General features: G+C 41.6%; 1 protein-coding gene across 2 annotated transcripts in view; it reads right to left on the reverse strand.

The window, feature by feature from the left end:
* TENM2 (teneurin transmembrane protein 2) overlaps positions 1–12691 on the reverse strand; it is a 573466-nt gene that overhangs the window by 353597 nt on the left and 207178 nt on the right. For both annotated transcript variants that reach the window (XM_087429448.1, XM_014786118.2), the window contains exon 2: positions 1417–1626. In XM_087429448.1, the coding sequence (XP_087285574.1) occupies positions 1417–1626 (210 nt within the window). The remainder of the gene's footprint in view (positions 1–1416; positions 1627–12691) is intronic.

Raw genomic sequence — 12691 nt, forward strand, 5'->3', positions numbered from 1 at the left:
GTCATTGTTCCGCGGTAGAAAGGTTGAATTCATTTACTGTGTGGTTATGCTAGTTATGATTGATGTCTCTTCTCCAAATGATAAACCAATCACCCCAATGATGTAATGTCATTTTAAGAGTGCCATAATCACATTTCTCTCCAACTAGAAGCTCTGATGAGTTCTAATAAAGATTTATGGTAGATTAAAGGCCTACATAATATCAACAATGGATTGCTCATTTGATGAGAGATTTGATTAGGTAATTTTTTTTGAAAAAGAATATGAGTTTACTAAATATATCAGGCCTGGCTTTGAAGAAGGGCATGGGCCATCACAAGTAGCAGTCCATCATCCCATCTCCAGAATGAATCATCTTAAATGTATTTAGGGGGTCCTCTCTAATTGTAGAGGTTGAGGCCAGTGGTGGCATACACTCATGGATGGAGCCAAAATACAATCTCATCAAGGAACACTCTTGGCATGGAAAGCTCTGTATCGCTTTTGATGGAATATGTTAATGAACACCATGAGCGGCCAATTCAGAAAATAACTCTGAAGCCTTTGGGTCAGGAGTAATTAATTTTTGCAAACGTTTCTCCTTGCTCCATGGGTACTTACCCCTAGATATTGCTAACTTCTACATTCGTATGTTTTGTAAACAAGTCACTAACAGGAGAACAAAATAAGGCGTGATTGTTGCTGGGCCCAGGGCAATTCTACCTAAAATTTAGAGGTTGGAAGGTAAGGCAGTTGCCACAAAATTCTCAAAAGCAGGATAGAACCCTGTAACCAGTCCCTTTGCTCTGTGATTGTGAAAACCACAATGAGAACTAGGGATTTAGAAGCAGTATGTGTCATGGTACCATACAATCAGCCTGTTAAATTCAAGTGAAGTGGCACAAGTAGAGGGTTATAGGAGAGGTCACCCCCAAACACTTCAGACTTGGCAAGACATTCCGTATTCATGTCAAGGGAACACATTTTAAACACAAAATCATTTAAACAAGGAAGGAAGAAAAAGTCAAAAGCCAACCATCAAAAAACAAGAGATCTGAGATGCACACAAATTGGGCACGTGAGGGTGTCCAGGGTCACTCAGCTATGACCAGAATTGTAGTAATACAAAATTCAATATTCCATTGTCTCTCTGCACTTCACCTTTGAGACCTGCATGCTCTCATGTGCAGCAGCGGGCAAATTCCTTCTACTGAAGGAGGCCCAAACCCTGTTAAAATGAGCAAAATCTCTTCAGTAACTGTGACCTTCAACAAATGTATCCTGGAATGGCAATGCCACAAAACAACAAACGTATTTCACCTTGATGATCCCCACACCACCTTGTCCCCAGCCCTTGTTTCAGAGTCGTCATTTTGCCGGAGATTCGAGAATGTCAAGTATACAACATCACACATTCAGACACCACAGTTTCCTTACCACTGCTGGAGGCTTGCTGGGGCCCTGAGCATGCTCTGAGCAGGTATGAATTGGGGGAGAATTCCTCATCAGGGTTGGTGTCCATGATTTGATGGGAGGTGTTGCTGTCTAGCAATGGCATCTGGCAGCTAACTGGTGGAGGATTATGGGAGCTAGGCAGCTGAGCAGATGGGAGGAGGCTAGACGAGGATGTAGGTGGAATGGGACGACCTGGGAAAGAGGACAGAGGGGTCAAAGGTCAGCAATGAGTGTCATGAAAGCATCCAGAGAAAGTTACACTGAAACCACCTCACAATACAAATATCCACAAAAAAAAATGAAATGCTCCAGATGTATTTTTTTGAGTGGTTTGATGTTTCTCCAAATGTCCAATTTCACACTACGGGTAGTTGCATATTTCAGAAACCCGGCATGAGCAGAAGTATTCATCTACACAGCTGAAATGGAATCAGTCTGGAAAACATCCACTTCTTCCTTTCTCCTCTGGTATTGTCCTAACGTAAGTCTGCACATCCCTCACTGAACTGTCTCCCTCCTGGTCTCCCTGCTTCCACTCTTGCCACATACCCATCTACTCCCCATTGTCCCCATCCCTTCTCTGCAGCAGCCAGAATGATATTTTGAAGATAGAAATTAGGTCATATCACTTGCCTGCTTGGCAATTTCCAACAGCTTCCCATTGCATGTAGAAAGAAACTCCAACTCCTTATGACAACATGTGTCTTGCCTACTTTGGCACTAGCTGTCTCTCCTACCTCACCTCTAATAGTGGCCATTACCACTCTCCACTTGGCCCCTTGTTCTCCAGCCAACGTGGCCATCTTCATTTCTGTTGCTTGACTATGCCTCACTATTCCATCTTGAGAGTCTTTACATTTCCTGTCCCCTCCATGTGGAGCATTCTCCCCTACTTACACCTCACTGATAGTTACAATCCTGTTTCTTCTCTTATTCAAGCCTTCCCTGTCTGCCTTCTTGAAAGTTGCCCACCTATCTGCTCTATCCTATTAGCCTGTTTACATTTCCTCATCATCCATGTTACTATCGGAAGGTGAACATCTTTCTCTTTTATTCACCCCTGTATCCTCAACATCTTCCTAACGAATAGCACCCGTTGAATGAATGAACAAATAAATAAGGTAGACTAAAACCAAATTAGCTTGGGGTAGAAGTAGAAGAGAGGTGGAAAGAGTGACACATTTGCACCCCAAAGAATCAGCCAATGCCCCCACTCTCTCCACCATGTAATTTTTTGGGACACCATGGGGGATTTCCTACACAACCATGCCAGGCCATGAGGAGGAACAGCCAGCCTAGCAGGAGGTGGGCAGACTTGGAGCTGCCCTTGGATCAAGAAGTTCTCCTCCCACATGGAAGGCTACTGCAACCTCTCTTTTCAGGTGGCAGGGAGCTCCTGGCAGCAGACTGCCTAGTGAGGATAATTGTGTACTTTCACCTGATTCACCCTTACATCTTGGGGTCCTCACAATTGTTTGCCTGCTGGTTTGTTCATTTGGGAAGTTCAGCAAAAGGAGCCAAGAGTAGCAGTCCACAGGTTATGCCCTAAAGCTGGGGGTGTGGTGGGAAGGGTAAGATGCTGCGAAAACAAACTCAAGAGTCAAGTTAGAGTTTCAACTCGGGCAAGAAGTGCCTGAGCCAGAAGGGACATGTTGTTCTGCTTTTAGATGTAATATATATGTGAAGACATTTTCAGACACCTCAAATGGATGCCAATTTTCATTGTTGCTTTCATAATTGTATTTCCTGATCTATTCCTCAGTGCCTTAAATGTTATTGATAGATAATTTTGTTTCAATAAAATATATGAGTGCCTCTTATGTGCACTCTGAGACACTGAGGATACAAAAATAAGCAAGACATCATTCCCGCCCTCAGAGAGGTCACAGTCTAGTGGGGGAGGCAGACAGGTACATACGTCATTTCAGCCCCACATAATAAAGAGCAGGATGGTGGCATGTAAGGACATGGTGCTGTGGGGGTAGAGAAAAGGGAGGCTTGGTCCAGCCTGGCCTGGTGGAGGTAGAGAGTCAAACAGAGATGCCTGGGAAAGGCGATGCCTGAGCAGTCTTCAAAAGAGGAAAAAAGGGACTTTCAGTGAGAGGAAACAATGAACAATCGCACAGAGACATCAAAGCACTAGCCTGTTATCCTTTTTGAGGGACGGAGTAGCAGAAAGAGACAGGACATAAGATACTCAAAGCTTAAACGTTAGGGGCTGCTGCCCAGTAACACAATTGAAGAAGAATGGTCCCTGAAATAGATCAATGGATAAATGGAGTTTGATTTCAAAAATTCAATTCATCATAACTGTTTGGGAGTCAATAAAGCATGACGTTCTTGCCAGATGCTCTGGCAAAGGTAGATGTACCACATTAGAGTTTCATCAGAATCAGTGCTAACATATAATCAATACCTTCTCCCATAGATTTCCCTCCAATAATAGTAACTATCATTATTATTACTATTTTAACTGCTAATGGTTTTGTGCAATGACTATCTGCCACTCACTGTGCCAGCCACTTTACATATATTATCTCATTTAATTCCAAAGCAGTCCTGTAGGTTAGAATTATTATAATCCTCATTTTATAGATGAGGAAACTGGGGCACAGAGAGGTGAGATTGCATAGCTAGTAAGAGATAAGGGCCAGGAGTCAAATTCAGTTTTGTCTATTCCAAAATTTACCCTCTAACCACTCTGCATGGTGTTTGCCAAACAGCAAGGTGACAAAAAAGGAAGAAGGGGACATACAATGAGGGAGGTGATTTACAGGAAATCATGTTTCCAGTTTCCTATCTCCCAATCCCAAGGCACTGTCAAGACTTCAAATAAGAAACATTTCTTTGAATAACCATTTACAGCAGCTATCATCTGGCAGAGTTCAAAGCTTTTCTCGTAATTTTGTTATGAAGTTCAAAGTGGCTCCTTCATAGCAACGTTACCCTCTGCCTTCTTCAACGCTCCTGCATACAAGGTGTCCTGACCAGGGCACTGTGAAGCCAGTGTTGACGTCCACTTAGTGGCGAGGCTCTGGGAGGAAGAGATTTTAACTCGCAATCAATAGGCTTTAAAGTTTGTATTATTGAGGCATATCTGAAACTGCATGTTGAAGAACAAGGATGGCTAGGAGCCAATTTTTAAATTCCTTTGAGTGACTGAGGTGGAACTGAAGTTCAAGTGCAATTTTCCAGGAGCCTGATATGATAGTTGCTGTGAAATCACTCTTTACATGAACTTTTCGAAATTTTGTTCAGCATGAATTCATTTCACATAGCGCAGACCGAACTGCTTTTTAATTTATACAAATACAGACAACGGAAGAGCAGTCATAACACAATGAAAGCACTGGGGTTACTTCAGTGTATGAAATACACATCACAGAATTGTCTGATTCCTGTTATTTCCCTGCCCCCTGTAAATCCATGCTCTGCTAGCTCCTGAACCTCTGCTTGCTGGTATCTCCCATTACTTGGGAAATTTCTCAGTCCCTAGATCTGCCCCCAATCAGATTGTTTGCTGTTCCCTATTTGCTATGTCATTTGCTAATTTTGTGCACTTATGCTACATTTTTCCCCCTGACTATTCCAACTGACAGAGACCATCTGTACAGACACAAACAGGTTCCAAAGTACAGGGGAGAAAGCTGGAACTTATACAGGCTCACTCTATAGACCACGACTCCTACCAAAATACCCAGTGTGGGATGGGCACGGAACCACGGGCTATGAACTTACCTGGCTCCTGCTTTATGCACTACAGAGGGCCCTTGATCCCCGAACTATTTTTGAAGTTGCATTTTGAATGGGTATGGAGTCCCCAGAAAACATACGAAAAACGGGGTTTAATTGATCTGTTAAAAAGCAAAAGGAAACATGCAAAGGCAGCAATATGTCATTCATTAAACTCATATGGTTTTGTGTATGTGTGGGTGTGTATGTGTGTGTTTTCCAAGATTCCCGTGTAAATCAAAGTCTAATTATCTTCGTGATTGGATTCCCCCATGACCTTAAAAATGGGGACTAATTCAAATTTTGCTACTTTATCTATTTCCAAATGAGTAAGATTTTGTGAGAGTTCCAACTCATGAACTTTTTCTGATTAAATGACCTATAGCTGGACAAAGCAGTTCCCTGCTAACTCTGATAGATTAGTAGTGGCTGTTTGGAATGCTGTGTTGAGAAGGATTCTGAGGATGCCCTGGGTTCAGTGGGAAACAATGCCATCATCAATTAGAAAACCATGGACCAGGAGTGGGTGAAAAGGAGCAGATGCACGGCACTTATTTGCCAGCCATGCTCCAGGCATGGTTGCCTGGAAGCATGCTCATTCATCATCTGCTTCAGCCACACCTGAAAACTTAATCCTACACCATCTGTGGTTGAGGTCACATTGCTTTAACTCCCATTGTCTCAACTATAGCACCATTTTTCTTCTTAAATTGATTTGGATCCAGATTTAGTTCTCCTATCCAAGATTAAAGGGCTGTAATCTTCCCTCCATCCCCAAAGCAGTAAATATTTTCAGTGAAATTGCTGTTCTACCCAACTGTTGCTAATATATTCACTAATTTATGATCGAGGGCATGTTGCAGATCAATTCCCAAAATTCACTTAAAACAACTGGTTCCTTTTTCATTCAAAAGATTAATGGCAAACAGATATTAAAATGTTCTGCATAGACAATGCACAATTGATCTGTGTAGTGGTGGGATATCAGAATATTGGTGGAGTATGAAAAAAAACAGTACTAGGAAAAATTACATCCAAAATAAAAAGTTCAATGACCTCATTACAAATTATATATGTGATCTGGCCTTGTGCTAAGAACTGAGCTAAATATTTCACATGTTATGTTTCCTTTTTAACATTCACGACTTTCTATGAACAAAGTACTATTATCATCCCCTTTTATAGGTGAAGAAACTGAGGCCTAGATGGACTAACTCTTTCTTAATACTGCACTGTTAGTAAGCAGTAGAACTGGCTGGGATTTGAACCCAGGCAGTCTGACTCCAAAAGCCAAGCCTTGAATGGTTCATTCTACTATTTTCCACATTAGACAAGAATGATTTCTAAAAAATGAGCAAGATATGAAACCCAAACTCATCAGTCCTTTTCTGGAAGGCACCTTCAAGGTCACCCTCGGGGAGGTTATTAACCATGGGCAGAAACAAGGTTCCTCCTGAAAATAGCCACAGTGACCGCTCACATAGAATAAATAATTTGTAAAGAGAGAAAGCAATTCTTGTGTCAAAAACTGGGAGTCTTCTGTGGCTTGGTAAGTTCAAAAACTTAATGAAAATATGGCCTTTGTATTAAAGTTGAGTAATGCAAAAGGACTATATTAACCTAGGCAAAACAGTTGGATAGAGAATTTAAATAATTGTGCCAATAACATTTCCCAATGCTTGCTGTTTTTTCAGTTGTCTGACTAAATTATCCACTTTTTTTCCCCAAATGCTTGGGATTTGTGAAGCCCTTATTTTTGAAGGAGTTAAAATGTGAAGTATATGAATAAGTATGTAAGTAGAAATATTTTCAGTACCTGAGATATTGCCCTCCTTTTGTTTGTAACCAATACATTTTTCAGGAATATGGTCCTACTTTCTCTTGAGTTGCATGAGAACATTATTCAGGAAAGTGCATCAGGTTTTTCAAGTTCTGCCTAGTTCTGCATGTGGAACTTGCAGAGGGCTGGGTGATGGGACATCCTTCATCAAGGTATGATGGGCTCAATGAGGCAGTGGGGCATGGCAGCCATGGCCACCATCACATAGGCTCAAGTTGCCCTGACAACAAGTCTAACTGGATTCCCTACCTCCAGCTAATGGAACGTGGATGAAGCCACTGCACATCTGTTCAGCCTATTTTATGTGCTAAGTACCAGGCTGGAGATTTTATTTATGCCCCTTTCACAATTACCACAACAACACTGTCTAGAGACTCAGGGATGTTAATAACACACCCAAGGGGCAGAACCAAGATCTGAACTCAGGTTTGTGTTTTGCCAAAACGACCACGGGCTATTCCTAAACCTGGAGTCGCCTCACGCTCAAATTCACCTAGTAATTGCTTTATCATCCAACCCATCCCATTCTTGCTTTCCACTCCGCCCCAAATGAAACCCTGGACTCCAGTGAATGTGATCGTCTCATTGTCTTTCACAAACGTTTATTTCTGCCTTCCCACCAGCAGTATTTCTGTCTCTGTACTGTGCAATCCATCCCCAATTTCTTAGTGTATCTGATTTTATCTGTCTTATAAAGCCTAGATGGGGGGATGGAGAGGGCACAGACATTGGATCCAGGCTGACTGAGCTTTGGCCACTTTCTGTGTGAGTTTGAGCAACTTACTTCATCTCTTTGGGCCTCTCTGATGATAATAACACTAACTTCACATGTTGTTGTGAAGACTGGTGATAATATATGTAAGGCCCTTAGGACTGTGCCTGGCACATAGTAGGTACAATGGACCCAGATGGAACTAATGAGACTTGCAGCTTATTGGTTCCAGTTGGTTCACAAGCACCTACTGTGTGCGCATGGCTGTGCCACAGGTGGGGAGGCTGTCATTCTTTCCCCTTGGGGCTGAGTCTGGGAAATGGTGAGGCTGGAACAACTGCAGCTATCTTGCCACTGAAGGGAAGAGGCTGCCTGAGAATGGAGTCAACAGGGAGGAAAGCAGAGATGTGAGATGAAGGGAGAGACATTCCTGATGGCATCAGTAGAGTGCCTGGATTCAGCCAGGCCTGAAGCAACACTGCTGCTAAACGTTTTAACATATGAACCAATTTATTCTCCACCACCTCATCTTCATTTTTGGTTTGTTTTAAAGCCAGCTTGAGTTGGTTTTTGTCACTTAGAACCAAAAGCGTCCTGCCTAAAACTGATCACTAAGCCCAAGCAAGCAAATAACTCGGCCAGTGCCACTCATATATTTAGTAGAAGAACTGGACATAGATTCTAAGTCTTCTGCCTCCAGAATTATGAAAGTTTCGTGTTCTATAGGCTGACTCCTTTCCAGTTAAATCATGAGAAATCAAACACGTGAAGCCATTTATGGTGGGAGGTATCTAGTCTGTTTATAAGAATATTGTGGATCTTAAAGAGTTAGGGAGAGATGCAGGCAGATGGCTGTCTACTTATTACCAATCGAGCATGCTCCAGCAGCTCTCCGTCCCAGCACTGGAGAGAAACTCAGATCACCTTCTAGGTGGTGTCGGGCCTTAGGTGTACCACACTGATCTTGGGGTAGGGTGAAGGGGACTCAATTTCTTACCTACATCTTAAATTTTAACAAAAGGACAGAGACTGTAGTTTCAATTATAATTGTAGAATGCAAAATGACGTCAATGAATATAGCAACTTAAAATTAAAATATAGACATATATATTTATATTTTATATTGATATCATATTATATATTTATATTCCATGTAGCAGGCTGCTTATGTTTAGTGCTGATGTTAGGCTAGATCAGTCATTCTTAACAGGGGGCGATTTTGCTCCCCAGGGGACATTTCCTCCCCCAAATGTCTGGAGACATTTTGGTTATCACAATTTGGCACGGGGGTTGGGGGGAGGTGCAGTGGGGGTGGGGATACTACTGGCCTCTAGAGGGTAGAGACCAGAGATGCTGCTCAACATCCTACAATGCACAGAAGAGTCTCTCACAACAAAAAATTTCCAGCCCCAAATGTCAACAGTGCCCAGGTTGAGAAACGGGGTCAGCATGTGTGATGGCCTTAGATTAGCATGCTTTTATTTCACATGGTCAATTTTTAAGTAGCTTTTTTTCCTAATTGATAAGAATTGGGCAGATATTAGAAGTGAAAAATTTGATTCAGTTAGCTCTTTCTCCCCACCTAAGAAAATAAGCAAATAAACTTAAATTGCCGTTGGGGAATTTAAGTTAGAGAGCAGGCAATGTTCCTCCAACCTGTCTAATGCGTCAGTGATGGAAGTTATAGCACGCCTTTCTCTGAAGCTAGGAGAGACCCGTTTGTCAAGAGAGAGTTTGGCTGCCTTTGTAGGGGTGAGAGACTCAGGGGAGAATGTTCCAACTCAGATGTGGGTTATTGAACCTCACTTGAGGAATTTTCATGATGACCTCTCATGTCTTCTCAATGAAGCAATATCAACCTAACTGGGTTTGCTCTATTCCATATCACCCCATTTAAAGTTCTCATTTTCACAGCAGAAGACCTAATTGCCCTCTTCACTCATACTTCACTGAACTTACTAAAGCCCAGTTAAGCATTTTCTTGAAAACAAATCGTTTTCAGATGGCCCTGGCAAAACTATCCTGATTTCGCACAAGCTATTATACGTAATTTATTGGAAGAACGGCAAGTTGTTGGACTTGCCCCAGTTAAAGGGCCTCTTTCAGGAGCTCGAGCATGAACTGTCTTCACAGTTTGGGGCTCTATGCATTTGGGTGTCGTTACCAGATCTCACTAACAACTTGCATGTTTATATATCACATCTTCCTGGCAGCATTGCACTTTGAAATGTGTCAAATATAGATCAGGCTATAGATGGAGGGTAGAGTTTATTTTGAAGTAATATGATTTCTGTAATTTTTTAATGCCAGCCCCTTCATATTCACGAGGTGAAATGCAGTGAATCTGTGCAGCTTCCCCTTTTGAGGACACAAATCTACTTTACTTATAGTGACTCAGCTGTTTAGCTAAAGGTAATGGATCCTCAAATACCTTCTGACCAGAAATTCCTAGTTGCTTGACAGGCACCTTAATTACATCTTCACCTCCTTTAGGGTGAGATGGCATTATTATATTGGTGATGTGTAGTTGTCCAGATCAATGCTGTCCAATAGAACTTTCTGTGATGATGGGCATGTTCTATGTCTACAATGTTTAATATATGTGGCTACTGAGCTTTTGAAATGTGGCTAGTGCAATGAAGGAACTGAATTCTTAATTAACTGAAGTTTATATGGCTACATGTGGCTAGTGGCTACCACATTGGACAGCACAGTCTATGGTTCTAGCTTCCCAGTTACTGGCATCCCTCACTCCTGTGTTTCTCCCCTCCATACAAGAGCCAACATATTTCTGAATATACAAATTTGCTCATGTCATGCTTCTTCTCTCAACTCTCCCAAGATTCCCCACTGCCTCCATAATACAGTTCAAACTCTTACAAGGCAATTATCTCTTGCCAGACCCCCTCATTCCCTGTACTCTAACCACATGAAAGCAACTGTACTACTGAATATCTACCTTTCCCTCCTCGCATCCTTCTCTGTGTGTGGAAGGTGTTCCCTTCTCATTGGTAGTCTCAACCTCCTGAAAACCTCCTCAAAGACTCACCTCAAGCATTCACTTCTTTATAAATCTTTCCCGACCACTCCACCCACTGGTACCCAAGACATACTTCTATCATTGAACTTGCAATGTATTAGAATTTTATTTGTCTAAATGTCTGGCTCATTCATGAGACTGAGAGTGCCTGGGTAGAAATTGTAGATTATACACCTTTGCATCCTAGGACTCAGCCCAGGGCTTGTACGCAGTAAACAGCAGCGTGATTGGTTGATTATAACAATTCACTCCACGAAAATTTATTGGATGTCTATCAAATGCACATGGCATTGACTTCACTGCTGGGTGCTGTGCCTGTTGGTCTTGGGTTTTAGGTGCTTCTCAGTGTGTAAGTAGCTTGCTGAGAAGAATTGATTCTGATTCTAAATATATGTCCTGTTCTTTTAATCAAGTGGCTAGAATATTAAGCCGTTACTTCCTCTGGTGCTCAAATGAAGACATAGCAGTCTGTGACAACCTTGGAGGAACAACTGTTAGACGTATTAAGAGACAATATGTCAGTCTCCAAGGTGGCACCTTTCTAAGGGTAGTAGTGTGACCACATTTTCTGGCTCAGCTGCTGACCTTACAACCTAACCCCTGTGTCAGAAGATGTGATTCCATTCTAATTATGAAAGCTTCCTGCCCTAGGGAACTGCTTGGGAGATGTGACCCAACGCTATCCAGAAACACAAGATGAAAGTGCTAAACTGTGAGGGCAATGCAGTCCCTTATAGAGTCATCTCTCTAAGCTGAGTAACACGTGGAAGATAGATTGGGCTGTTTCTTGCCCTTCTGGAATCTACATTACACTCTCAAAAGAGCTTAGTTGGGGAAAAAACTTGTAGAGAAAGATTTAAAGAAACTGTAAGCCCATGCCAAAACTTAATTTTCAAAGGACTTCCTTGGAAAACAACTTCCATGACACTTGGGAATCTATCTTTCTCATTTTTACATTCACTCCTTGTGTTTGTTGTACATAGAAACAGCAATATTGCTAATCACTAAGATTTACTGAGCTCTTATGATGTACCAGGCATTACTTCTAAGCCCTCTACATATATTATTATATTTAATCTTACAACAACCCTTTGGAGGTGGATAATATGATCCCCATTTCAAAGATAAGAAGACTGAACTAAGAGGGGATAAGTTGGTTGGGAGGAAGAATTTGAGACCAGGCACTTTGGCTCTAGATCTCACACCACACTGCACAGGAAATGACAATAGAATTTAATTAACCTCTGTAATTACGAAGTACCGGTCACTGATGTGACAATATGATTGGCACTAGAACCAGACTGAAGTTCAAATTTTGGCCCTGCCACTGGTTTGCTGGGTGACTTTTGGCAAGTCACTTAACTTTTCTGGGCTTAACTGTTTGATAACCAAAATGTGTATAAAAATACTTCACAGATTGTTATAAGTATTAAATGAGACATTTATCTAAATGTTCTGAAGTAAATGATAAGTATTATTATCATCCATTAGAAGAGTATGAGATAAATGTCCTATTCCCCTTCCAGGACATTTTGAGGATTAAATAACATATAGGAAAGTACACTGCAAATGGTAAAATGCTCTACAAATGGTAATTGTTTTCATTCTCATTATTGGAATCTTTCCTTTTCAAAGGCTTTGTCTGCAGATAGTGAATGGTTCTCCACTGTAAGTCTGTGTTTTGCTACGTGCCTTAGGAAGAAGAAAGATAAAACATGGGGTCAAGGAGGCAATGCTTCAACTATTTCATGTTGTGCTGCCCACACTCACAGAACTCACCCATTCCTCACTGAATGGTCCTTGGTAAGGTGTTAAAGATTAGAATTCTGGGAGTCTAACCAATGGAAATAGCCAATGGAAAGGCTGAAAAGCTCCCCTTGAAAGACATAGAAATGTTTTGAAACTAGAATGGAAAATGTAAACTAGACTGGTA

The sequence above is a fragment of the Ceratotherium simum genome, chromosome 4 (genome assembly GCF_057802395.1).
Source record: "Ceratotherium simum simum isolate JZ-2026a chromosome 4, ASM5780239v1, whole genome shotgun sequence".
Taxonomy (NCBI): Eukaryota; Metazoa; Chordata; class Mammalia; order Perissodactyla; family Rhinocerotidae; genus Ceratotherium; species Ceratotherium simum.